Source organism: Engraulis encrasicolus, chromosome 18 (genome assembly GCF_034702125.1).
Source record: "Engraulis encrasicolus isolate BLACKSEA-1 chromosome 18, IST_EnEncr_1.0, whole genome shotgun sequence".
Lineage (NCBI taxonomy): Eukaryota > Metazoa > Chordata > Actinopteri > Clupeiformes > Engraulidae > Engraulis > Engraulis encrasicolus.
Window position 1 is genome coordinate 15,052,698 of NC_085874.1, and position 27,767 is coordinate 15,080,464.

Consider the following 27,767-nt stretch of genomic DNA (forward strand, 5'->3'; position numbering starts at 1 on the left):
TAGTTTTCTGATCGGTTTGGAACATTCTACTCAGACAGTCCTTGGGTTAAATTTAATGCAGAGAAATCTAACATTTAAATCAGGGCTGAAATGAGGATGTCACTCAAATGAGTTATCCAGGCCCAGTATACTGTTCAAAGGCCCAGTAGACTGGGACTGGCTTTATGGACATTGAGAGGTTGAATTCAAACCTAAATAAGTACGCTCGGCTCGGGCTGTTTGTCTTTTCTCAGTTTATTGAAGATAATAGATTACAATGCACTTAATAAAAGGCAAAAAACACGATACTAGAGAAAGAAGTAGCTGGGGTGATGTGATGCTTGTTGAACCTGCCCACCTGCAAAACCACAAGGGAACACGAAAAGCAGTAGTTACGTTGGTGAGAAACAGCCTAATGCTAACACAGCTTAGGTTAAGGAGGATTTCAATTCCAGTGCAAAACTGTAACGCACAAAAGAACAAAAACAATAGCTTCACTAGTTAAATAAACTTAAAATCATTGGTAATCATACATTTACCTAACCTGTGCAAGTTGCAAAAATGGTTAGCACTGTGACATCGACATCGGTCCACATACACCCAATCTCCCCTCCCAAAAAAAACCTGTCCCATCAACTATTTTTTGGTGCGAAACAATAAGATAAGCACAGCATACTTACTGAATCCCTACTTGTCTATGTAGTGGCAGCAGTTACATGCTAATGCCACGTTAGAAGAGGTTTTTCATGCCAACTTCTAAGAAATAACTTAAGATTTGCTCTTCATAAATGAAAGGAATCTTAAACTCCAAATACTAAATAACAAAGAGCAGTCACATTTCCAAAGCTCATACTGTTAAGGTATAAGATAAAATGAAGAGAAATAAAAACCAAAATTTGCCTATCAAGACATTCTTGCCATTTCAAAATCAACAATTCCCTTGTCTAGAGAAAGCTGCTAAAAAGAAAAAAAACTCAACCATTCAGCCTGAGATACTTAAAAAAAAATACACTGTCCATTCTTGTCCGACCCTTTTCCCCTATTGCGCATCTACGTTCTCCCTCCAACCTTCACTCTTTGCTGGATTAAAACCCTCAAAAAACACAAAGCTGCACACACAAACTCTCCCATGTTCTCCGTACAACCTCCGCACCTTGACGCCAAAATAACTGACCTCGTCGTTTTGATTAAAAGATCAAAAACCACCACACGACAAAACACCACTACACTTGACAGAACATGCAGTTGTAAAGAAACTGACTATGATTCAAGGTAAGGTTAAAACAGCTGCTGGGAATGCAATGCGCATACACAATACAGTATATTTACAAGGTGAAGGGACATACCCCTTGGCCAAAGACACACAGCTGTTTTTTTATTCACAAGGATGATGCATGGGTGGGGGTGGGGAGGGGATTAGCTCGACTTGGGAGCTGCGTATGGGATGCTAATAGGATAGGTAGTTAGCTGGCTGGCTGGCCGGCCTGCCTGTGGAGCGATCAGTCGAAGTCGCGGTTGACGAGGACCAACGGGGCCACCAGGGTCCAGACGTAGAGGGCGATGCAGATCCAGCTGGAGGAGATCTTCACCCACACCGAGGGCCACTTGCTCGTCATGGTCTCGTACTTGGAGTCGGGGCTGAAGCACACAGAGAGAGGGAGCAGGAGGACATGGTTACAAAAAAAATATGAGGTTTGTCTTTGCTCTAAACGAACCAAAGAAACTTAAAAGTTAAGGGCTCTGAAGACAAATGTTGAATGTAAGTAGTTTCTCATTCAATACCTATAAGCACCCTACTGGTGACATTGAAAATGTCAGAAAAATGACACAGGCCCTGCCGTGGCCTAACAGTAGGGCACTGGGTTACTATGCCGGCGACCCGGGTTCGAATCCTGCCCGGGTCATTTGTCGATCCTTCCCCATCTCTCTCCCAACACTCACTTTCTGTCATAATCTCCACTTTCCTATCAATAAAGGCACACAAATCCCCTAAAAAATATCTTCAGAAAAAGAAGAAAAGAAAGAGAACAGAAAAATGACACATGACTCAGGACGGACTCGAACCGGAGTCCCCATGGGCAACTGGCCGTGTATACAGTGCCCTCCATTATTATTGGCACCCCTGGTTGAGATGTGTTTTTTAGCTTCCAATTATTATTATTTTTCTCTAAATAATATGGGACCTTAATGGAAAAAAAGAGAAAAATCCAACCTTCAATACAAGTGCATTTATTCAGTGGGGAAAAAATCCCACATAAAGAAATAATTATTTGACATCAAATAATGTGTGTCACAATTATTAGCACCCCTGTTGTTAATATTTTGTACAACCCCCTTTTGCCAACAAAACAGCACCTAATCTTCTCCTATAATGTTTCACAAGATGGGAAAAGACAGAAAGAGGGATCTTCAGCCATTCCTCTTTGCAGAATCTCTCTAAATCATCCAGAGACCTGGGTCTTCTCCTCTGTACTCTCCTCTTCAGCTCACCCCACAGGTTCTCAATGGGGTTGAGGTCTGGGGACTGAGATGGCCATGGGAGGAGCTTGATTTTGTGTCTGGTTAACCATTTCTGTGTAGATTTGGCCATATGTTTAGGGTCATTGTCTTGCTGAAAGACCCAGTGACGACCCATCTTCAGCTTTTTGGCAGAGGGCAACAGATTTTGATTTAAAATGTCCTGGTATTTCAAAGCATTCATGATGCCATGCACCCTAACAAGCTTCCCAGGGCCTTTGGAAGCGAAACAGCCCCACAGCATCACTGACCCACCCCCATACTTCACAGTGGGTATGAGGTGCTTTTCAGCATGCGCATCTTTCGTGGCACGCCAGACCCACTTAGAGTGTTTGTTGCCAAAAAGCTCAATCTTGGTCTCATCTGACCAAAGCACACGGTCCCAGTTGAAGCCCCAATACCGCTGGGCGAACTCCAGACGTTTGCGTTTATGATTGTGGGTGAGGAAAGGTTTTCTCCATGCATGCCTCCCAAACAGCTTGTTGGCGTGTAGACAGCGCCTGATGGTTGATTTGGAGACTTTGTGACCCCAGGATGCTACCATTTGTTGTAATTCTGTAACAGTGAGCTTTGGAGATATTTTGATTTCTCTTACCATCCTCCTCACTGTGCGTGGTGGCAAAATAAACTTGGGTCCTCGTCAAGGCTTGTTTACCACTGTTCCAGTTGTTTTGAACTTCTTAATTATTCCTCTCACAGTAGATATGGGCAGCTGCAGTTGAGTGGCAATCTTCTTGTAGCCTCTGCCTGACCTGTGAAGGTCGACGCACATCTGCCTCACTTGTATGCTGTGTTCCTTTGTCTTTCCCATGTTTAAGAGTGGATAAGAGAAATGGCCTCGGTGTCACGTCATAGTTATACCCCAGGGAAACAGGAAGTGATGAATTACTAATTAAATGTTCCTACATACTCTGGTAAACTTTGTAAACTACTGTAGAAATGACAGAAATGCTTCAATTATATTTATTTCCTGGGAATTGTTAAGGGTGCCAATAATTGTGGAACAGGTGATTTAATGAAAAAGAATTATTTTTTAGTCAGGGATTTTTTTTATTTTCCTACAATTCATTTGAGTTGAAGGCTACATTTTCCTAAAATTTTCAGTGTGACAGTATTCTTCTGCAATAAACACTGAATTTATTTTAAGGCTTTTAACACATCTCAACCAGGGGTGCCAATAATTATGGAGGGCACTGTATATGGTCCGGGTTCATTAGCGCAATGCCCCACACCAGCGCCCCACAGGGACTGCAGTCCCGTGATGTTCAGCATTGGGGACAGGCACCTTGCACCTGTACCAGTTGGAGAGGGTCACGTTACGCACCTGTACCAGTTGGAGAGGGTCACGTTACGCACCTGTACCAGTTGGTGAGGGTCACGTTACGCACCTGTACCAGTTGGTGAGGGTCACGTTACGCACCTGTACCAGTTGGTGAGGGTCACGTTACGCACCTGTACCAGTTGGTGAGGGTCACGTTACGCACCTGTACCAGTTGGTGAGGGTCACGTTACGCACCTGTACCAGTTGGTGAGGGTCACGTTACGCACCTGTACCAGTTGGTGAGGGTCACGTTACGCACCTGTACCAGTTGGTGAGGGTCACGTTACGCACCTGTACCAGTTGGAGAGGGTCACGTTACGCACCTGTACCAGTTGGAGAGGGTCACGTTACGCACCTGTACCAGTTGGTGAGGGTCATCATGATGTAGAGCGAGGCCAGGAAGAGCATGAAGTGGAAGAAGGAGTAGCTGTAGGTCACGCCGTCCTTCTCGTTGTCCACGGCGCGGCTCACTCCGTCGCCCTCCTCGAAGCTCTCGGGGTGCGCTGGCCCGTCCTCGATCAGGGCAGACTCGTCGCTGGTCAGGGTCAGCTTGTTCACCTGGGTGTTGGAGGAATTGCGGATGCTGTGTTGGGATGGACACACACACACACACACACACACACACACACACACACACACACACACACACACACACACACACACACACACACACACACACACACACACACACACAACCAAGGTCAACAGACTAACGTAACACGTTAACCAGCAAGCAAACCAGGGGGCGTTTCTTGACAGCATCATTGCTTACTAATTAAAGTTAGCAACTTAGCAGGTTGCCGATGGGAAATTGTATGCAAGATGTTGACTGGTTAGCAACTATGCTTTCAAGAATTGGGGTCCTGTTTCTGACCAACCAAGGAACCGACCGACTTGGTGTTTCAGTCATAGTAATAGGGTCATTTCACGTGAAATCAGACACTTTGGGACCCGACCGATCCGGATTTCAATCATACTTGGTGTGCCTTTTTAGTAGCAAGGTAGCACCCCAGAACTGCATTGGTTTGAATCTGACACTAATATTAAGGGAGAAACAGACTAGGAAAGGTTCACATGTGAGGGTAGGACACTATACATTCAGCCTTGAATATATCAGTCAGTGTTAGTCACAAAAAGATGCCGGTGGTGTTATTTGAAAGCTCTTTTCTGGCTCTACATATTACACAATCAGCTTGGAATACAACAACTCTCAGAATATGAATTATGATAAATTGAAAAATTGAAAATTGAATATCTAAAAAAACTATATTTTAAAATGGCCAGTTCCTTGTCCAAACGTAGCCGGCAATGTCATTAGCAACACCTCAAATGCTGGTGTTCGGTTCTTTATTCATTTCAGAGAGAATTTGACTCACAAATATGGCATCATACAGACCACTTACTAATAATATGGTAATACCATAGTAGCATCACATGACAAAACAAAAACAAAACAAAAATGGTCAGTTTCCATGGTCCCAGGTTTCAGAAACTAAGGCAGATGTCCATTTATACACACCAAATGATGATATGTGAATGTTTGAACATTCCTTCTCTGTGTACCTGTGCCATCTTCCCTTTACCGTACTTTAAAGAGATAATCAATGGCTACACTCTCATTTTGTACTCTACCAGTGCATTTGAAGCAGCAGCAGTGTCTTTTGTAGATAATGTATAAGTATGTCCCGTTGCAGTTACAGGTTCCACTACCAGAAGCACATCCTGATGATCCATGACAAGTCTATCTGGTCTGAAGGGAAAAGTGAAGGATGGAGATGGTCCATGAGGATGCAGGAAGTTCAGTTTCACCTCTCCAGTGCTCGGCATACATTCCTCAACACATGCTAGCCACCAGTTGCCATCATATACAGCTACAACATACCCTTTGATGCTTGAAAAATGTAACACATTCCTTTACTGAGCTCACTCTTTCAACTCTGCCTTCTCTGAATGCTGAAAATGGCCTAACTTCCACTGTGTCCATTGACAATGGGCAGAAGCTGTGTAGTTTTTGAGTACCTGGAATAGTTCTTGCAGATTCCAACCTTTTCAACAGGTTCTCAGCTTCATGATGGTACATCTCTGTTGTGGCAAACTGGCAATGGATGTTCCTGAGAGAGATGCACCATCATGAAGCTGAGAACCTGTTGAAGAGGTTTGAATCTGCAAGAACTATTCCAGGTACTCAAAAACTACACAGCTTCTGCCCATTGTCAATGGACATTAGGCCATTTTCCGCATTCAGAGAAGGAGTTGAAAGAGTGAGCTCAGTAAAGGAATGTGTTACATTTCCAAGCATCAAAGGGTATGTTGTAGCTGTATATGATGGCAACTGGTGGCTAGCATGTGTTGAGGAATGTATGCTGAGCACTGAAGAGGTGAAACTGAACTTCCTGCATCCTCATGGACCATCTCCATCCTTCACTTTTCCCTTCAGACCAGATAGACTTGTCATGGATCATCAGGATGTGCTTCTGGTAGTGGAACCTAACTGCAACGGGACGTACTTATACATTATCTACAAAAGACACAGCTGCTGCTTCAAATGCACTGGTAGAGTACAAAATGAGAGTGTAGCCATTGATTATCTCTTTAAAGTACGGTAAAGGGAAGATGGCACAGGTACACAGAGAAGGAATGTTCAAACATTCACATACAGTTAGGGCCAGAAATATTTGGACAGCAACACAATTATCATCCTTTTCCACCCTATACCCCACCACAATGGATTTGAAATAAAACAAACAAGCTGTGCATTAACTGTAGACTCTCAGCGTTAATGTGAGGGTGTTAAAATCCATATCGCATAAACAGGAATGAAATAGCAACGTTTTTTGTGTGTGTTGCCCACTTTTCAAGGGATCAAAAGTAATTGGACAGTAGACTTCTCAGCTATTTTCCAGTCAGATGTGTGTTATTCCCATACTACAACATCACCAAGATGTCAATACAAGGTCTTAGAGTTCATTTGAAGTGTTCCATTTGCATTTCCATATATTTTTACGGAATATCCATGAGATCCAAAGTCCATCTGTCACCATCAGTGATGCAAGCCATCATAAGGTGGAAAAAAATCAAAACAAACCCATTTTAGAGATGGGGAAACATTGAATATGATTAATTCAAGAGTTCAGAATGTTGGAAAAAAGAAATACCAGAGCAACACCAAATTACCTTGCAGACATGGAAGACAAATGCTGTGGATGACAAGCAATATTCTGTATCTGGTGAACAAAAACCCATCTCCCAACAGTTGGCCAGATGTAGAACAGTGTCCAGGTGAACGGTGGAGACATGTCCAAGGCAACAATCAAGAAAAAGATCAAGAAAGTTGAGGAACACTTCACCATAGGAAATACAGAGGGTTCACTAAAAGATGTAAATTATTGATTGCATCAGAAATAGCAATACCAGATTTGGCTTTGCCAAACAATGTCTTAAAAAGACTGTATAGGTCTTGAGCTACATCCTATGGACAGAGGAGACAAAATCATCTTGTACAAGGGTAATGGGAAGAAATGAGTATATAGAGAAGGGAAGGAACTGCTCATGATTCAAAGCATACCACCCAATCAGTGAATCATGGTGATGGTAGTGTCATGGTGTGGGCATGCATATCTGTCAATACGATTATTCCCTTGTATTTATTTATGATGAGGACTACCGACAAAAGCCACAGGATGAATTCTGAAGATTTTCAGGCTATATTATCATGTCATATTAAACCTAATGGTTCTGAACTCATTGGACAATGCTTCACATTGCAGATGGACAATGACCCAAAGCTTCATCTGAAAGCCACTAGCCATTTCTACTCCCAAAAAGTGGAATATTATTCAATGGTCCAGTCAATCACCTCACCTGAGTACGGGTGAGCAAGCATTTCACTTGCTGGAGGCAAAACTGAAGGGAAATACCCTAAGAATAAGCAGGAACTGAAGACTGTTGCAATAGAGAGCTCACCATAGCATCACCAGGGATAAAACCCAGTGTCTATTGATGTCTATGGATTGCAAATTACAGGCTGTACTGACTGGAAAGTATTTGCAACCAAATAATTAAAAATTGAAAGTTTGATGTATAAATACAAGACTGTCCAATTACTTTTGGTCCCTTAAAATTGGGTGGCACTGATAGAAAATGTCATAATTCCTTCACAGTTCACTCGATTTGGACGCAAACACCCCCATATTAAAGCTGAAAGTCTGCTGTTAATGTACATCTCGTTTGTTTAATTTCAAATCCATTGGGATGGTGTACAGCACCAAAAACATGAAAATTGTGCAGATGTCCAAATATTTATGGCCCTAACTGTATCATCATTTGGTGTGTATAAATGGACATCTGCCTTAGTTTCTGAAACCTGGGACCATGGAAACTGACCATTTTTGTTTTGTTTTTGTTTTGTCATGTGATGCTACTATGGTATTACCATATTATTAGTAAGTGGTCTGTATGATGCCATATTTGTGAGTCAAATTCTCTCTGAAATGAATAAAGAACCGAACACCAGCATTTGAGGTGTTGCTAATGACATTGCCGGCTACGTTTGGACAAGGAACTGGCCATTTTAAAATATAGTTTTTTTAGATATTCAATTTTTAATTTTTCAATTTATCATAATTCATATTCTGAGAGTTGTTGTATTCCAAGCTGATTGTGTAATATGTAGAGCCAGAAAAGAGCTTTCAAATAACACCACTCTTTTTGTGACTAACACTGACTGATATATTCAAGGCTGAATGTATAGTGTCCTACCCTCACATGTGAACCTTTCCTAGTCTGTTTCTCCCTTAATATTAGTGTCAGATTCAAACCAATGCAGTTCTGGGGTGCTACCTTGCTACTAAAAAGGCACACCAAGTATGATTGAAATCCGGATCGGTCGGGTCCCAAAGCGTCTGATTTCGCATGAAATGACCCAATATGTCTATGATGCAGTCACTTTTGCATGCCAAAAAAAGAACTTCAAAAGTTTTTTTTTTTTTTTTTAAACTATAAGGGTCCTAAAGTGAGAGGAGATGTGTGGATTTCCCAGCAGTCAATGTACCAAGGCAGAGCTTTTTCTTGGTTGGCTGAGTTTCATCAAGATACTGGCCTGTAAATGCCATTGGAGTTGCTGGCATTTAAGTGTATTTCTCCTGGGTGGGATTAAACTTGAGACTTGGGCTTCACCTGAATCTTTGATCAGGGATTCTCTGCTACAGGCCAAACGATGTAAATAGTTCTGCCCAAGCTTATGCGCTGATTCACTGAAGACCATTACTGATAATCGCTAAAGGTGCACACTGCAGGAAATGGTCAAAACAACTATGCTGCTCATTGAAACTGTGTTGCCTATTGCCAAATTTGATCTTTTCATAAAAGTTTACCAAGTAATAAACTAATATTTTCTAGTATGGCCCAAGTAGTCATTTTTGCAGCTAAAAATGTCTATTTCTGGAAATTCAAAATGGCGGACCATAGAGAAGATCCCCCTTTTCATGTATGAAAAGTGCAATTTTCCCAGTCATAATGATTACTTGGAATTTGATGGTGGTGGTAAGTATTCATGAAAAAGGTAACATTAGTGAATGTGTAGCATGAATTATGCAAATAAACAAGTAAAAATCTTACACAGTCCACCTTTAAGCATTTCACAGCTAAACATTAAATTAACTAAACTGAGCAATTACAATATTCATCCCATGATCTGAAGCGAATTTCAGCATCATACTTGAGTTGAAATAAATTACACATTATTTGCTTGAATTAATGTCCTGTATTTCTTGTCCATTTCCTATGGTACATAATCTTCAGAACCACAATTGCCATTCAACAAGGCGCATCATTAACACTGCTATATCACTTTAAAGCACATCTTTTCACAGAAGCCTTTGACTGTTATTCTCCCTACCTTACACACTACATGTAAATACACCCATGTACAGTACTACATACCATGCTGATACTACAGGTCATGTAAAGTGACTTTTTAAATAAGGAGGTTATGTGACCGACTTAGTTGTGTGTACGTTCGTTTCCTGGTTTGTACTGCATGTTCGTTTGTTGGTTTGGGCAGTGATGTAGCCTACTTTTTTGAAGTGGGTATACTGTATATTTGAGCATTTTTCAGGTGGGTATACTGTGCAATTCTAAATACTGAATCAATTTTAGGTGGGTATACTGAAATCCCTCACATTTTCAGGTGGGTATACGGCGTATACCTGCGTTCTATGTAGACTACACTGGGTTTGGGGTACGTGCGTGTTTCTGTCCACCAGAGGGCAGAGGTGCGCTCTCTGTCATGTTTTCTGGTTACTATTATTATTATTATTCAGAGAGCAATTCCGACCTCAAGCCTCAGTTGTTGTTGTGTTGACACAAAGCAATTGTTTGAGTTTTGCCCCTCACCTGGAGTAGAGGACACACATGAGGAAGAGGATGAGTCCGACGACGCCCTGTGCGTCCCACCACTGCACCACGGTGTCTTGGCCCTGGCCGGCGGGGGTGGTGCTGTTCACGCCAATGATGCCCAGGAGGCTGGGGTTGCAGTGCCGGTCTGGAAAAGCAAATAGGACATCCTCACATTAACCCGTCATGAAAACAGTACAGGATTCAACGCATTACAGTAGACCCTATAGAGCTTGAAAGTGACGTCACATCCTGCGATTTCATGGGACCTCATAGCGTTTTAGCGGAAAATTTTAGCATGTAATCCAATGGCGGTATTAAAATGGTATTTCGTTCCACTTTGAATTGTGCCACGGGCTTCACATGTGCTGTTTCTGATATTTTTATATAATGTTTTTGTACCAAACACCAAACAATTTAGAATGGTGTGTTCTCACATTTTTCATGCAGACCGCCTCGATACTTCTGCATGAATAATCTAAATTTAGCATATTTGTAATCCAGCGTATATAATGACTGGGATCAGAAGATATTTACTCGCTACCAGCTACGCTGTTAGATGGTCAGCTATGGACCTGTGAATGCGGAACTGAGTCACTTCTGGTTTCAAGCTCTATAGCAGATCATCAATGCCCCTGAGACTTGGATTGCAGTGTCTGAGAGGCAAAGGTGACATCTTCGCTTTCCACGTTTTGAAAACAGCACAGAGTCTACACATAGTATAAGTAGACCGCCATAGCAGATCAATAAAACGCTTGCTGATGCCCAACAGGCTGGGGTTGCAGTCTGGGAAGCAAATTCAACATCCTGACTGACATCCTGACAAATTCAACATCCCCTTTACGAAAACAATGCAGGGTCTACACATCAGCACAGAGTACACATTAGGGGTGGGCGATATGACGATATTATATCGTGAATCGCGATATTGAGTAAAATATCGTCTCGAATCTGCCAAAGTGGAGAAATCGTATAGATCGTCTTGCAGTGAGGATGTTTATTATCAGCATCAGAGTGACGTTTTCTCACTTGTGTTGTTGTCTTCACTTTATTCTTTACATTATTGTATTCCACTTGTACACTTTATGAGAGTATCATCAGTGTGTTAACATTTTATTGACTGCAAATTACAAATTGCAAGTATATGAAAGTTGTTTTTTGTTGTTTTTATTTTTTGGATGGAAGATCGTGATAAAAAAATCGATATCGTGATTTCATGTTAAAAAATCGTGATACAACATTTTTGCCATATCGCCCACCCCTAGTACACATCACATCACAGTGACTAGGCGTTTAGTCATGGGTAAACTCCCTTAAAGGGATACGCCACGCCAAGGTCAAAATGAGTGTCTCCCCACAGTGCAGAGACTTGACATAAGTGGGTGGAAGCAAGTGGGTGAAACCCGGCAGCCATTGTAAGAATCTATCAGCACTGAGTGACCGCAGCTTAGTGTAGTGTTGGAGCTTCTTGCAGTCTTGCATCGCCATTGAAATATTTTGGTGAAAGTGAATGAATTTACTCTTTGTCTTTTCCGATTACTCTCCATGTCCTGTACATTCACACTGAGTCCCAATGACGGTGTGCATCAACACGGAGGACTTGACTGGGTCGTTTCGGTTTGGGGACTATATTCCAGTGCGGGGAAAACCCAGTGGAAGCACAGACAGAACACCGCTGACAGGCGCCAACTATGGAACCTCATTGGGAAACCCTCTCTGCACTTCGACTGCGATGACGGGATATACAATATGCTTCGATTAGTGACCTGACTCGGACTGTAGTCAGTTTTCCATTTAAACTGACCATGTCAGTTCTACAATCAGGATACTAGTTGGCTGCCTCTTGAGGCTGTAAAGACCTTTTGCCTTTTAGGGGGAGGAAACTCGTCAGTTGCTGACAGGACAGAGCAGGACTGGACTGGGGTCATAAAATGACCTGGGCATTTCTTTGGCATAGACTGGCCACTAACACATCCCCAGAACACTTTCATGCTATATCTCGACTGGCTAAAACCACTATTGATGATGGAACAATGGACCTTCCCGTGTAATTTGTGGGCCAATCCCCAGGAAAACGACAACAGCAACAATAACGGCCTGTGAGGACTGTCATCGGCCCACCGGGAAAATGCCCTGTATGCCAGATGACCAGTCCAGCCTTGGGACAGAGCAACAGTCAGAGGCACTGCCCATCTTTTGGACACCAGATGGAAATTAGCATTTGTGCTATAATCTGGCACATTTACATATATGTTTGTATGTATATGTTCATTAATGTGCAATGTCCTGAAAAATTAAAGTAAAAGTATCTCCAGAGAGGGTCCTTACCAGGCTCGTTGGTCATGGCGGACCAGGTGAGGTACATGGTGTAGAGGGTGACGAGAGAGGACTGCAGCAGGCCAGACCTGGGCTGGGCCTCCTACACAAGAGGTGTCCAAAGAAAGCGGTGTAAAGACAAGTGTATTGACAGTGCATTAATGTAGACAGTTTATTATGCAACATATTCATTTTGCTGTTGAAGTGCATGATTATTTCTAATCTTTTCTCTCTTATGTTTTACTCTACTGTTTGGTATGTGAAACATTAGAAAGTGTAGAAAAGGTCAAGTTAATGCAACACAATGTAATGCCTGATTCCTCCTGCCTTCCTGCATTACCTGAATCTTGGGCAGGATGGACAGGACCGAGGCTCCGACGCAGAGCAGCATGTTGATGCTGATGAAGGTCTTGTTCTCAGCGCAGCCGTCGCTGTGGGTGTAGTAGACGTAGAAGAGGACCAGCGAAATCAGGGACAGGACGTAGTTCAGTGCCGTGGCGGACAGAAGAGCTGCGGCAGGGAACAAAACACATTCGTCACTAGGGATGCACCGATAACACTTTTTTGGAAAGCGATACAAGTACATTAATGTGTGTACTTGCCGATACAGAGTACCGATACCGATACCTTTTACCACCAAAATACAATGAAAATAAATGCATGGCCTTGTTTTTTTCCACCTGTGATATTTTTATTGGCCATTTCCATGTAGATTTAAATGTTAGTAAATGTATGAGGTGGCACTTTTTTTCCATGTTGCTTTCAAGTCCACAGAACGTGACAAGATTTTGCATTGTTTTGCGTAATAGCAGTATCGTTCCTGGTATCGGCAAGTGCTTGATGAGTACGAGTACGAGTATAATGAGCAGTATCGGGTGCCGATACCGATACCAGTATCGGTGCATCCCTATTCGTCACCCTTGCAGACTTACTGTTACTTGAAAACACGCGCCGAGAATGGTGACTAAAATGAACCTCTGGGATGTTTACCATATCAAATTGTACAAAAAAAGCCAAGATTATCCATTATGTTGATGTTGCTATTGAATTATGAATACATACCGTCTCTATTATTCAGTGTAAGTCATATTTTTGCTTGTGTGCTATAAATGTATAGTATTTCATGCATTTTATTATGTAAATACCACCATTACATGTCTACTACATTTTCATAGTATTTCTATGCATGTGACAAATCAATCCTTGCATGTCCAAGAGAACCAACACATTCACATACGTGAGGTCTGAACGAACAAAACGTGAGCAGATAAAACTGTATGGACAGTGTGTGGGAAATTTGTTTAGTACATCCCCCCCAACCAGGGCTCTAAACGAACACCTGCCAACCGGCCAAATGCTGGTGAAAATCCAGTTTGACTGCTAGAAAAGACAAACTTACTAGCCACTTTGACCCGTAAGTGTGTGTTTGGCTAGGATTAACATCTAGTAGCCATTTAGTAGCAGGTGATTTAAAAAGTTAATTTAGAGCCCTGCCTTCAAACACTGGTTACATCCAACGCACCCGTTCAAACGGGGAGGAGGGGAGTCCAAAAGCCTCCTTCGGTGTACTGTAGTACGTACCTGCATACCAGCAGCGAGAGTTGCCCTCCTCCATCTTCTCCACCCAGGACTCGTTCCAGGAGTGGGCAAAGTCAATCAGCAGCACCAGCTGGATGAGGATGAAGCAGAAGGCGCCCGCCATGCCCACGTAGAACCAGACTGCACACAACAAGACGGACCAACAGGTAAGCAAATATGTCTGCAGCGTTCTGTTATGTTTTCCATTCATACAGCCTATAGTAGACCATAAGGCTTCGAAACGGTTCAGAGAACAACAATGACAACAAGAAACTTTTGCTTTGAACAGGACAAGCATTAATGGTCTGAACTGAGCCGAAAAACTAAGTTATAGGCCCAAGAGCAAATTAAATGCAGAGTACAATATATTTGGCACCCTTGTTCTAATCTAAAGGCACAGCCTAACCGGGCGAATACACCAGCCGCGACATGAGCAAGGCGAGCGACGGAAGTAATTGACTTTGTATTGAGTCGCGCGACAAAAGCGATTCTGGAGACTAGAGGCGACTAGAGGCAAATGAGCTATGAAGCTGCTCGCCAACAAGCCGCGACAGCCAATTACTGAGTAGAGGTCAGTAACCACAGCCAATGGGAATGTTGGAAGGCTTGCCTTCTGCTTTTAACGGACATACTCTAGTCGCTTCAATCGCTCATATGCTGATATCCTGCTGCACAGAAGCGATTCTCTGTCGCTTCAATCGCGTCGCTGCTTCTCTATTCGCCCGGTAATAACATAGTCAACAGAACATAATTAAAGTAGAACTGCACTATTTTGAATTGACTACAATAGAGTAGTAGTCCTCATCATTTTTTAAATGTTTGCTGCTGCCTGTGTCCAATATTTGCCAAATTTGGATTTTGCCTCAACTGGTGGGCATGTCCACATTCATTCTTAAAACATGGAATGAAAACAAATACTTTTTTCACTAGCAGGTAAGACGTGTTATTATAACAATGTTGTGCAAGTTAAAATGTCATGCTGAGTAAAATTCTATCTGTACATCTTTTCAAACCGATTCTAAAGGAGCAGCAGCAGGCGGACTTTACCAATTAATTTTTTTGTCCACAGCTGAGCTGTGCATGTATGCGGAAGACGCCGTGAAGAAAACAGTCATCGAAATCTGTCTCTCAGTTCTGATGTGTCTTGCACGCCAAGTGGATTTACACTAGTCACTGGGAACAAGCAAGCTGCACTACTGCTGGGATACACTTTATAATTCATCATAGGGGGTCTGCTGTTCATTTACTCGCACGGTATTGACAACTACCAGACACACACTTTCTGACCACTGGCTCAGAAAGGACGCCTGCTTCAGAAGAAAAAAAACCCCATGTGAATGGGCACAGTGTGGTGTATGCAGAGTTGATTCACCACGCTAGCACTAGTTCCCATGGTTTGATTAAAGCAACAGTGAGTGTGTGCGTGCGTTAGCCAACTAGAAGCCCAGCAGGGTGCACTGTCGTCATCATCATCATCATCATCATCATCGTGGGGTAGCCCCGCTTAAAATGCTTCTCACGCACCAACACCGCTAAAGTGCAAGGAGAACAGTTTCCAGGGGCTCGATCAATTCACATCGGCCAATTAAGAGCTGACGAGGCACAGGGGAAAAAGCTAAGCTTGAGAGGCCTTCAACGGCCTGTTTTGTTTTCTTGTCTTTTTTCTATTATAGACACCAGTCCATCAGAAAAGCAAATAAGTGCATTTTTGGCATTTTACCGACCGGTCGTAAATGGGCCCTCGGGAATGAAGAAGGCTCCCACAGTGATGGCGACAGCGGCGGCAAACTTGAAGAACCAAAACCTACAGAGAGAGAGAGAGAGAGAGAGAGAGAGAGAGAGAGAGAGATCAATGTTATAATTACAATCGACAGCCAAAGGAGCACTCAATTAACTTGCCACTCGATAATAGCCAATAAGCTCTTTAATATTTTTATGGTGGACGGTCTGAGACTCAATACTCAAGACAACGACATACTATCAAATATTACAATGCCAGTAAAATGTACGAAATGTGAATTTACAAAATGGGTCCTTTGGAGGAAAGATGCGAAACTAAGTTATCAAAAAGCTGCTCTAAATATACAGCATACAGCGATTAGTCAAACATAAATTTGCAGACAGGAAATGTTCCGTCGCACCTGTCGAACACAGTGAGTGGCCTGCTCTTTGGTAAGGCAACTAATGAGCCAGTTATCCGCAAAAAGGTGCAGAAAATACACACATGTGTCAGGAAGGTCTTTAACCAAAAGCTTAGCCAAAACAAAAAGCGCAGACATTTCTGTTCCAATACAAATATATACAGTATATTATAGGGCTGGGCGATATGGAAAAAAAACACTATCACGATATGGATTACGTTATATCATGATAACGATATATATCACGATATAGCACAATTACATACGTTAGATTCTTTATTTGCTCTTTATTTTTTCATGTCGCAAAACAACCTTTCTTTCAAATGGATCTTTCTATTCTTATTTTTACAGTTACATTAACTTATAGTGTGTATTGTGACAACATGAAATGTAATTAAATGATATTCAATTGTATAAAATTGATAAAATTACTATCACGATAGGTAAGACGTGTTATTATAACAATGTTGCGCAAGTTAAAATGTCATGCTGAGTAAAATTCTATCTGTACATCTTTTCAAACCGATTCTAAAGGAGCAGCAGCAGGCGGACTTTACCAATTAATTTTTTTTGTCCACAGCTGAGCTATATACAGTGCCCTCCATAATTATTGGCACCCCTGGTTGAGATGTGTTAAAAGCCTTAAAATAAATTCAGTGTTTATTGCAGAAGAATACTGTCACACTGAAAATTGTGGGAAAATGTAGCCTTCAACTCAAATGAATTGTAAGAAAATAAAAAAAATCCCTGACTAAAAAATAATTATTTTTCATTAAATCACCTGTTCCACAATTATTGGCACCCTTAACAATTCCCAGGAAATACATATAATTGAAGCATTTCTGTCATTTCTACAGTAGTTTACAAAGTTTACCAGAGTATGTAGGAACATTTAATTAGTAATTCATCACTTCCTGTTTCCCTGGGGTATAAATATGACGTGACACCGAGGCCATTTCTCTTATCCACTCTTAAACATGGGAAAGACAAAGGAACACAGCATACAAGTGAGGCAGATGTGCGTCGACCTTCACAGGTCAGGCAGAGGCTACAAGAAGATTGCCACTCAACTGCAGCTGCCCATATCCACTGTGAGAGGAATAATTAAGAAGTTCAAAACAACTGGAACAGTGGTAAACAAGCCTGGACGAGGACCCAAGTTTATTTTGCCACCACGCACAGTGAGGAGGATGGTAAGAGAAATCAAAAGATCTCCAAAGCTCACTGTTACAGAATTACAACAAATGGTAGCATCCTGGGGTCACAAAGTCTCCAAATCAACCATCAGGCGCTGTCTACACGCCAACAAGCTGTTTGGGAGGCATGCACGGAGAAAACCTTTCCTCACTCACAATCATAAACGCAAGCGTCTGGAGTTCGCCAAGCGGTATTGGGGCTTCAACTGGGACCGTGTGCTTTGGTCAGATGAGACCAAGATTGAGTTTTTTGGCAACAAACACTCTAAGTGGGTCTGGCGTACCACGAAAGGTCAGTGATGCTGTGGGGCTGTTTCGCTTCCAAAGGCCCTGGGAACCTTGTTAGGGTGCATGGCATCATGAATGCTTTGAAATACCAGGACATTTTAAATCAAAATCTGTTGCCCTCTGCCCGAAAGCTGAAGCTGGGTCGTCACTGGGTCTTTCAGCAAGACAATGACCCTAAACATATGGCCAAATCTACACAGAAATGGTTCACCAGACACAAAATCAAGCTCCTCCCATGGCCATCTCAGTCCCCTGACCTCAACCCCATTGAGAACCTGTGGGGTGAGCTGAAGAGGAGAGTACAGAGGAGAGGACCCAGGTCTCTGGATGATTTAGAGAGATTCTGCAAAGAGGAATGGCTGAAGATCCCTATTTCTGTCTTTTCCCATCTTGTGAAACATTATAGGAGAAGATTAGGTGCTGTTTTGTTGGCAAAAGGGGGTTGTACAAAATATTAACACCAGGGGTGCTAATAATTGTGACACACATTATTTGATGTCAAATAATTATTTCTTTATGTGGGATTTTTTCCCCACTGAATAAATGCACTTGTATTGAAGGTTGGATTTTTCTCTTTTTTTCCATTAAGGTCCCATATTATTTAGAAAAAAAATAAAATAATTGGAAGCTAAAAAACACATCTCAACCAGGGGTGCCAATAATTATGGAGGGCACTGTATATATATATTTTACATGTAGAGTCATAAGTTAAAGACTTCAGCTCAATTATTGAGTGCCTTGACAGTTACATAACTTCCATAGCAGCAGTAATAAACTTGACCTGGTTTGGAGGCTGAGGGGAAGGAAAACTAGGTCATGGCCAAGAGCTGCTCTGGTAAACACAGACATAACGAGGACCTTAGACCAGTGTTGACATAGGATTGTGAATACGGCGTACGGCCGACTCGAATCGTATCATATCGTGAAGCATCCTTAACTATCGAAAATAATCAAATCGCTGGCCCCTGCCCAAAGCCCTAGCTTCATGTCACGTTTTAATCTACATCCACACCTCCTACGCGGATGGAGCTTACATGCAAATGAATGAAATGAAATGCAAAGGGTACGTGATGTCAAAAAGTTTGGGAAGCACTGTACTAGCCAGACAGACACTCACTAATGTGTCAAAGTAAGTTGGTCTTTTATACCAGCCAAACTGAAATTTCCCCAGTATTTGGCCGGTTGGCTGGTGTCAATCTAGAGCCCTTACGTGTTGACGAGTAAGGAATATATACCGTACCCGTTATGCAGAGCGGCGCGGGGGTCCTGGCTGCTGCGGACCTTGATGGTGATGAGGGAGAAGAGGAGGAAGAACATGGACATGCCGAAGCAGACGCGGTACACGGCCTTGTAACCCACCAGCACGTCACAGTTCACGTGGCCCTCCACGCCCGGGATGGACGAGCCCATACCGCCCTCACAGAAACCTGGAATCTGCAATCAAACACAAATGTACATAATGAGCTGGTGTGGGAATGTGTTTGTGCGTATGGGTATGTGTATTTTGAAAGCACTTTGAGTCAACTTAATAGTTTTGACACTGCGCTATAAAAATACTACATGTTTGTATTGTATTGTATTGTAAAAATACTATGACGATTAAAAAAAAAGAATACACAAAAACTCATGTGTATTCGTGTGATAAAACAATGCATAGGAATTATGCGTTTTGGAGTCTATCATTACTCTGTTGGATCCGTTTTATGTTTGTTTAATTTTGTGTTTTCTAAAGAATTAATATGGATGTGTGAAGGCTTTTTCAGTCTGGAATTTTAGTTACAGGCAAGATTATCACTCACAGGGTAGTATGTAGCACAAACCAACAGATCGCGACACAAGAATGTGATTGGTATTTCACTTCTTATCAGTACAAAATTCAGACATAAAGCCTAGGACAACACTGGGTTAGACTTACTTTACAGGAATAACATGTTATAACACATAACACGACAATTCAAAAGCCGGATATTTCACATTGTATGCCTCCTCGTTACACACATTATGTGTCTATTTGGTAAAGGTGTATTGAAGATCTAAATTGAACTTATGGTTGTTGTGCTGTATATGTCATCAATGCCATCCATGCCCGACATGAGTATAATTGTTCATTAAGTTTGACGATAGTAACCAAGCAAATAAAGGCTACTACCAAAGTTCTTCCTGTATAAGTTACGTCACTAGGCTGCCATCTTGTTGACGCCTTCGGGGTGCTATTTCGCGATTAGTGAGACCAGATCTGAGAGTCAATGGAAAAATGAATGGAGAAACTGAGTACAGGATGGGAGGGAACCCAGCGGTTGTGAAAACCATATGGTTGAAACCACCGTGAAAAACTGATCAATCTAGACTACTTGGTTGTGTCATACGAGTCAAAATTAAGCTTTTTAAGCCACTTTTCTCACCTTTTTTTTGACAGAGCGCAGGCGCAGTAGTTCCACAACGGCACGAGAGCAACAGCTTTTCACAAATGAGCATGCGCAACATTTCACGTGCGCCGATGCAGCCAGATGATTGGATCAATGGCAACGCAGTTCAGCAGGCACATTGGCTCTTGTTACCAGAAAGGCGGGAGATGTTCGGGTAGAAGCCATATTTGCGTTACGAATCTTCAACGTTAATTTCTATGGACGCTTACACCACTGACCTGTCTCCTCCTACCTAAACCGTCTCTGCTACTACTGCTACTACTATCTCATTATGCATGATTTCCTACATTAAAAAGTGCATTATTTACTCTATACAACAGTATCCGTGTGTGGTGTGGTGTGGTGCAGTGTGGTGTCTGACCTTCTTCAGCTGGCTCTCCATGCCCGGCATGAGCATGATGCAGGCCAGGGCCACCCCCATCAGCATGAAGAAGGCGTAGATGAGGCGCGTCACCGTGGAGTTGTTGCCACTGGGGCAGCACCTGCACAGCAGACAGGGCGCAGTGCCACACAGGCAGGGGATCTGGGGGCAGCGCAGCGGGGGCGGAGAGGAGAGAAAAGGGGAGACTAGGTTAGTGCAAAGGAATACAGGATTCGACTGAGCAAGTTGATGGATTTAATGGTCAATCTATCACTGTGCGGTCCGGTTCTCGATTCTGATTGGCTGATAGCTGTGGTCAATCGAGCGTCGGCCTTGTGGCTTATTGCTTAATAAATGTTTAATGTTCTTTCAAAAACGAACAAAACAATAACAGAATATTCACTTGGTTCAAGGACAAAGAGTCCAGTCCGCCAAATATGGTCTGCTCCTCCTGTAGCCTATTACATGGGGGTCATTTCATGATTGAAATGTGTGTTGGTCGGGTCCCAAAATGTCTGATTTCATGTGACATTACCCTGAGGCGTTCAACTGGTTCTGGCCCAAGGACCATCATTCAGAGCGAGCAGTTAGTCCACGGCCCAACTTTGTTTCTACATGTACAGTATATCTGTAGTAGTTAAACTGCATAACAAGTTACAAAAACCCCTATTATATAGATTGGTTCCATAAAGCTCTACATTGATAGTAAGTGAATTAAGACCGGTCCTATTTGTAGGAGCCTATTTTTGTGGTGTGCTTGGCTGCAACACCGAGGAGGCAAAGGAAGTTCTTTTTGGGGATTCCTAAGGTTCACTGATCACGAATGTGGTTGAGCTGAGTGCTTAGTTAAGAAACTTTAGATAGCAAATCCCTTCTAAATTTGGCCCATGTGTCACCCAAGGCTTTACAATGACTCTAAGGACAAAACTGTAACTCCTGGGGGTTATACTAAGAACATGGTTAAGTTATATATCAGACTAAGTTAACCTACAGGAAGTTGTAAAACTGCTAATAGATGTACCTGCTGTCATCATTTATTTAAGAAAATGAGGACACCCATGCTCTTCTAGATGGTTTACCTCTACCACAAAGTTGACTTAACCTGGTTTAAGAATCAGCTTCTTAGTATAGACCGCTGGTTTATAGTGTCGTACCTTTAGAGATCTTGAAACATTTCACTTTCGCAAGAGGGGCATCACTGACATCAAATAAATTTCACCATCCCGACATGTGATCGCTTGTTTACAATAGTAATTGCGCAATAGCACAACCTGTTACGGGGTCTAGTTTAGTTGTGACTCTTAATATGATATACACCGACCCCGGAAGTAGGGCTTTGTAATGTTTCCGGCAATACACGACTTGCGTGATGATACTTACCTCAGAGTCCGTGTCATTATTATAAACTTACCAGAACATGGTGTCAGAAGTAAAAGTAAGAAGTGAATTCGTTACTGAATGAGGCGTCGTAAACGTAAGCGTCGTACAGTTTCAGTCAGCGTAGCCACCATGTCTGAAGGCACAAGTGAGCCGGTTATTCCCGCGGAAGGTCTGCAGAACGCCGCCGGGCCAAGCCACCTACCCGCGCAGGGACAGCAGCAGCAAGCCGCCGAGCCAGCCGCCGAGCAGGGCATAGCGCTGCCCGCCAACACAGCCATGGCCCCCAACATCCCCCCGCCGTCACCGAATGAGCTTTACCGGTGAGTGGAGCATCAACTGGGAAGTGTTTCCGGGCTGAGTTTGAAGATTATTCACTTGTCACGGGGCTATCTGTCAGACCGAAGAATGTGCAAGCGGCTATGCTACGAACTGTGATGGGAAGTGAGTGCAGACACATTTACCGTTATAACCTGAATCTTACCGCTGTTCAGCAGAATGATCCTGTAGCCATACTCAACGGTCTGGAAGAATACTTTAAACCTGCTAAGAATACAATCTATGAGAGATATGTGTTTGGGCGCTGTAAACAGGAAGATGGGGAAAGTATTGACAGCTTTATTACCAGGCTGAGAGAGAAGGCGGGAACATGCGAGTATGGGCAGTTGAAGGATGAAATGATTCGGGATAAGATCGTACTGGGCATTTCAGACGAAGGCACTCGTCGCAGGCTGCTCAGAGAAAAGACTTTAACACTTGTCAGTGCCATCGAGACGTGTCGAGCCGCAGAGCAGACAGACAGGCGAATGAAAATGATAGTGTCCACCGACGCCACATCGCACGCAGACGCGGTCCATGCGGTTGCCAAGCAACGGTTCAGGCCAAACAAATCGAAACCGAGCAATTCTCCCCCTTCGGTCACAGATGCGGAGATGTGCCGGTACTGCGGCTACACGCACCGAAAAGGCAGGCAGCACTGTGCAGCATTCGGAAAGGCATGCAAATTATGTGGCACACAAAATCACTTTGCAAAGATGTGCATGAAGAGTAAGAGAAATGACAAAAAGCTGCACTGTGTAGAAGAATTATCCGATTCAGATTCAAACAATGATGTTGACATATTACATGCACGAGTCAATTGGAGCAGTGCAGGCAAAAGGGAAAAAATGGTTTGTGACACTGCAAATAAATCAGAAGTCGCAGCAGTGCCAGCTCGATTCTGGAGCCACTTGTGATGTCATGAGCTACACTGACAAAATGAAACTGGCACCCAATACTGCACTGAAACCCAGCAAAAACCAGACTAAAGCTCTATTCTGGTGACATGCTAACCTCCATGGGAATTTTTGAAACCGAGAGTGTGATCAAAGGCCAGACACACCCAGTGACATTTGAAGTGGTCAAGACCACTCAAAGCCCTTGCTGTCAGGCACCACTTGCGAGCGCCTTGGCCTCATCAAGTTCATGAGCCCTGCAGAGGTGCATGCAGTGGAGCACACCTACCCCTCGGTTTTCACCAAAGAACAGCTGACCAAGCAATATGGGGATGTGTTCAACTCACCTGTAGAAGCCGTGCCTGGGGTAGTTCGTTTTGAGTTGGACCCGACCGTCGACCCTGTTCAGTGTGCGCCCCGCAACGTCCCCCATAGCCATGAAAGCGGATGTGAAAGCTTTGCTGGACCAGTACCAAGCGGATGGTCACATTGCGGATGTCAGCGAACCGACTGGTTGGATCAGCAACATGGTCATTGTGAAAAAGCCAGGCAAATTGAGGATCTGCTTGGATCCAAAATTCTTGAATAAAGCCCTGAAACGCTCACACTACATCATGCCCACGCTTGAGGATGTCCTGTACAAGTTGCCAAAGGCCAGGCTTTTCAGCTTAGTGGACGCCAAGCATGCGTTCCTACAGTGCAAGCTGGATGACGAGAGCAGCCTCATGACCACATTCTGGACACCCTGGGGCAGGAAGCGCTGGCTGAAGCTACCCTTTGGGGTCTCTGTGGCTCCAGAGATCTACCAGCGCAAGCAACATGAACTCTTAGCAGGGCTGAAGGGGGTTGAACCCATTGCTGATGACATCTTAGTTGTGGGGTGTGGTGACTCCGACGAGGAAGCAGAGAGGGACCATGATGCGAACCTGCGGGCGGTGATGGAGCGCTGCAGGGAGGTGAAACTCCGACTAAGCCTGACAAAACTGCAGTTCAAGCTGAAAGAGGTACGTTTCCATGGCCACATTCTGTCAGCCTCCGGGTTTAAAGCCTGACCCTGAGAAAGTGAAGGCCATTGGACATGCCCAACCCAGAGGACGCGAAGGGTGTACAACGTCTCATAGGTTTCGCCAACTACCTAGCAAAGTTCATGCCACACCTGTCAGCCGTCTGCGAGCCACTGCGGCGCTTGCTGGACAAAGACACCCCATGGCACTGGCTCCCCAAGCATGACGCAGCAGTGTCCGAGTTAAAGTCCCTAGCCTCATCCATGCCGGTACTACGGTACTATGATGTCACGCGACCAGTCACGGTGCAGAGCGACTCCAGCCAGAGTGGGCTGGGGTGCTGCCTCATGCAGGAAGGTCAGCCCATCGCTTTTGCATCCAGAGCACTCACCCCTACAGAGAGAAATTATGCACAAATTGAAAAGGAGTGTCTCAGCATTGTGTTTGCCTGTCAGAGATTCCACCACTACCTGTATGGGCGTGACCTCGTCACAGTTGAGACCGACCACAAGCCTCTGATATCCATCTTCAGCAAGCCCCTCCTGAGCGCGCCAAAGAGGCTCCAGAGCATGCTCTTGACACTGCAGTACTACAACCTGAGAATTGTCTACAAGCCCGGGGTGGAGATGTTCATCAGTGACACGCTCAGCAGGGCAACGACCAAGTGCTCAGGCCTCGGCACGACCTACACTCGCCAGGACATCTGTTCACTGCAGCAGGAACAGGACGATGCACAGCACATTAACCAGGCAGAGTACTTGAATGTGAGTGACCAACGACTTGAACAGATCAGGCGACACACAGATAGGGATAAATGCTTGCAGTCCCTCAAGTCAACTGTGCTAGCGGGCTGGCCAGAGACAAAAGAAAGAATCCATGCTTTCACATGAGCTACCCACACGGCCATGGCAAATTGTCAGCATGGACTTGTTCGCACACAGAGAAAAGGACTACCTGCTCATCGTCGATCATTACTCCGACTTTTGGGAGATTGAGCTGCTCCCAGACCTGTCGGCAGACACAGTCATCAAGCGCTGCAAGGCCCAATTTGCTCGTCATGGACAGCCAGACAAGGTCATCACAGACAACGGCCCGCAGTTTAGCTCCCAGTTCAAGCGATTTGCACTCGAATGGGAGTTTGACCATGTGACCTCCTCGCCAAGACACCCAAAAGCAAACGGGAAGGCTGAGTCTGCTGTCAAAATAGCAAAAAACCTTCTTCGCAGAGCAGCACGAGATGGGGCAGACCCCTGGAAAGCCATTCTGCACTGGAGAAACACACCCACAGAGAACATGGACAGCAGTCCCGCACAGCGCCTCATGTCCAGGAGGCTCAAAACCTCCATTCCTGTTACAAACAAGCTTCTCGAGCCAAGTGTGCCTGGGGGCGTCACGGAGAAGCTACGCCGCCGTCGTCAAGTTGCAGAGCACTTCTATGACCGCACCGCTAAAGACTTACCTGAGCTGGAGATCGGGGAGTCGATTAGGATGAAGCCTCTACCAAGTGATGCATCTGGTCGCTGGAGACGGGGGACTTGTCTTCAACAGGTTGCGCCACGCTCCTACCTGGTGGACGTCGAAGGTACCCTTTACCGGCGCAACAGAGTGGATCTGCGAGTAGCAGAGCCTACCCCCTCATCGGCGGCCATGGACATCCAGGGGCCCGCGCACACATCGGCACCTGAAGTGCAACTCTCAGGGCCCGCATCGGGGCCCCAAATACCACCAACTGTGTCCAGCCCTACCACGCCGGATCCTGTTGCTTCCCCACCTGGGCAGCAGCCGCTTCCTCACGTCGGCACGTACACTAGGGCTGGGAGGCTGTCCAAGCCTCCTCAGAGACTGAACCTGTGAATGATTTTATGCTACTGAACCTGTGAATGATTTTATGCTCGAGCACTTTTATAAAATAAATAAATACAGGAGCTCCAAAAAAACAAAAAACAAAAAAAACATAACACAACAGCTCACAGTTCAAAAAAAAAAAAAAAAAAATAAAAAAAAATTACAGGAGCAAAAAATAAAATAAAAACAATCCGCAAAATATGCATGCTCGAGCCCAAAAAAAGAAAGAAAAGACAACAGATGAATGTAACATATGAATGTGACTATATGCACTGTTTTGATATGCACTGTCCTTGATATGCACTGTTTTAAGGTGTATGTTTGCACTATTTTAATATGCACTGTTCTTGAATATGAACTGTTTTAATGAATAGGCTACCAATATGCAATAGGTTTGAGGATATGATTGTCATTTGAATATGCAGTATGTTGAATGTAGCAATGTGTTCAGTAAGTATTGATGTTGTGTATCTTTTACATCTTGCAGTAAGTTCCTTACAGGTTTACAACATGGAAAACGTTATACCTCCAGTATGTTCAGATCGTCCTTGGCCATTGTAATTGTCTTATTTTGTAAAGGAGGATGTTACGGGGTCTAGTTTAGTTGTGACTCTTAATATGATATACACCGACCCCGGAAGTAGGGCTTTGTAATGTTTCCGGCAATACACGACTTGCGTGATGATACTTACCTCAGAGTCCGTGTCATTATTATAAACTTACCAGAACACAACCGTGCTGTTCACAGTGCGTCAACCTGCATCGTAAGCAAATTAATGCCACGATGCTGCTTGGTCACAGCAGTGTAGTTTATAAACACGCACCAATTCCACGAACTGATATTTGACACTAATACTGATAATGTCGATGACTAATTCAATAAACCGATGGCTGACAGCCTCGTGTCATGTCGTTCGGTCATTCTCGTGTAACATGGAAGTCATTCCAATTGATCAAATTAAATCTATTAGAGATATCGATGGCCAATGTAAAACCACTGCTTATAATGTGTATCCTTATTTTCGTTAAATCCCTTTCCGTAGGCCCCACTGGTGCCACAATAAACGTTTATATCAATGGTACCAACAACCAGGTAGCCGCTGTGGAAAACACTTGCAACACTGCCAGTTAAGGCCATTTCGTTATTGATGGTTTCCGACAGTTTAATCGTTGTATTCCAATCGCACTTGCGATACATCATAACGTTCATATGGACGATATGTTATGATCACCACCAAACCCCATTTGTAATGCATGCCATGGATGCGGGATGGATCCACCCTGTTTTGACTGTCATGAATACAAAGTCATCGGCAACGGTGCATGCTACCATGCTAGGTTCAGCTTTCTTGCTAGCTAGCTGTTTGGTGGTAGACAATGAAATGGCAATGTAATGGCGTATTATAAAATTGCGTTACTCAGCCATCATATTTTCACATTGACATACTTTCTACCGAATACTATAGACTGCCAATAAACAATCAAACCCATATAAAGAGGTGAGGGAAATGCTGGAGTCGTTATTTTTTACGTTTAAAACCAATAACATCCGACGCTAGCATAGCACCACAGAGGTTGATTGATATTAGCTGCTAAGCCTTTGAAGAATTCGTATGAGGACAGAAACAAAGTCTTTCAGGGGGAGAAAAGACGGTTAAACGGCAATGATCCCGTCTTTTACTTCACAAACGTAACTCACCCAGCTTGCCATGGAACAAAGCCCTAAAACGGCCCCCATGTTGACAGCTTAAAAAACAGACTTCTCTTCAGTAAAAAATGGATGCTGCTTGCCACCGCTACACTGCTGTTTA

The 27,767-nt window shown here is 43.7% G+C and overlaps 1 protein-coding gene across 1 annotated transcript; it reads right to left on the minus strand.

Moving 5' to 3' along the window:
• Window positions 1–216: 216 nt before the first annotated feature.
• serinc1 (serine incorporator 1) lies at window positions 217–27,767 on the minus strand. Its single transcript, XM_063223091.1, has 10 exons — window positions 27,656–27,767; window positions 20,517–20,678; window positions 18,970–19,163; window positions 15,829–15,908; window positions 14,108–14,245; window positions 12,867–13,036; window positions 12,539–12,629; window positions 10,211–10,358; window positions 4,173–4,400; window positions 217–1,617 (listed from the first exon to the last, which is right to left on the minus strand). The coding sequence occupies exons 1-10, from the start codon at window positions 27,692–27,694 to the stop codon at window positions 1,479–1,481; spliced, it is 1,389 nt and encodes a 462-aa protein (XP_063079161.1). The 5' UTR covers window positions 27,695–27,767; the 3' UTR covers window positions 217–1,478.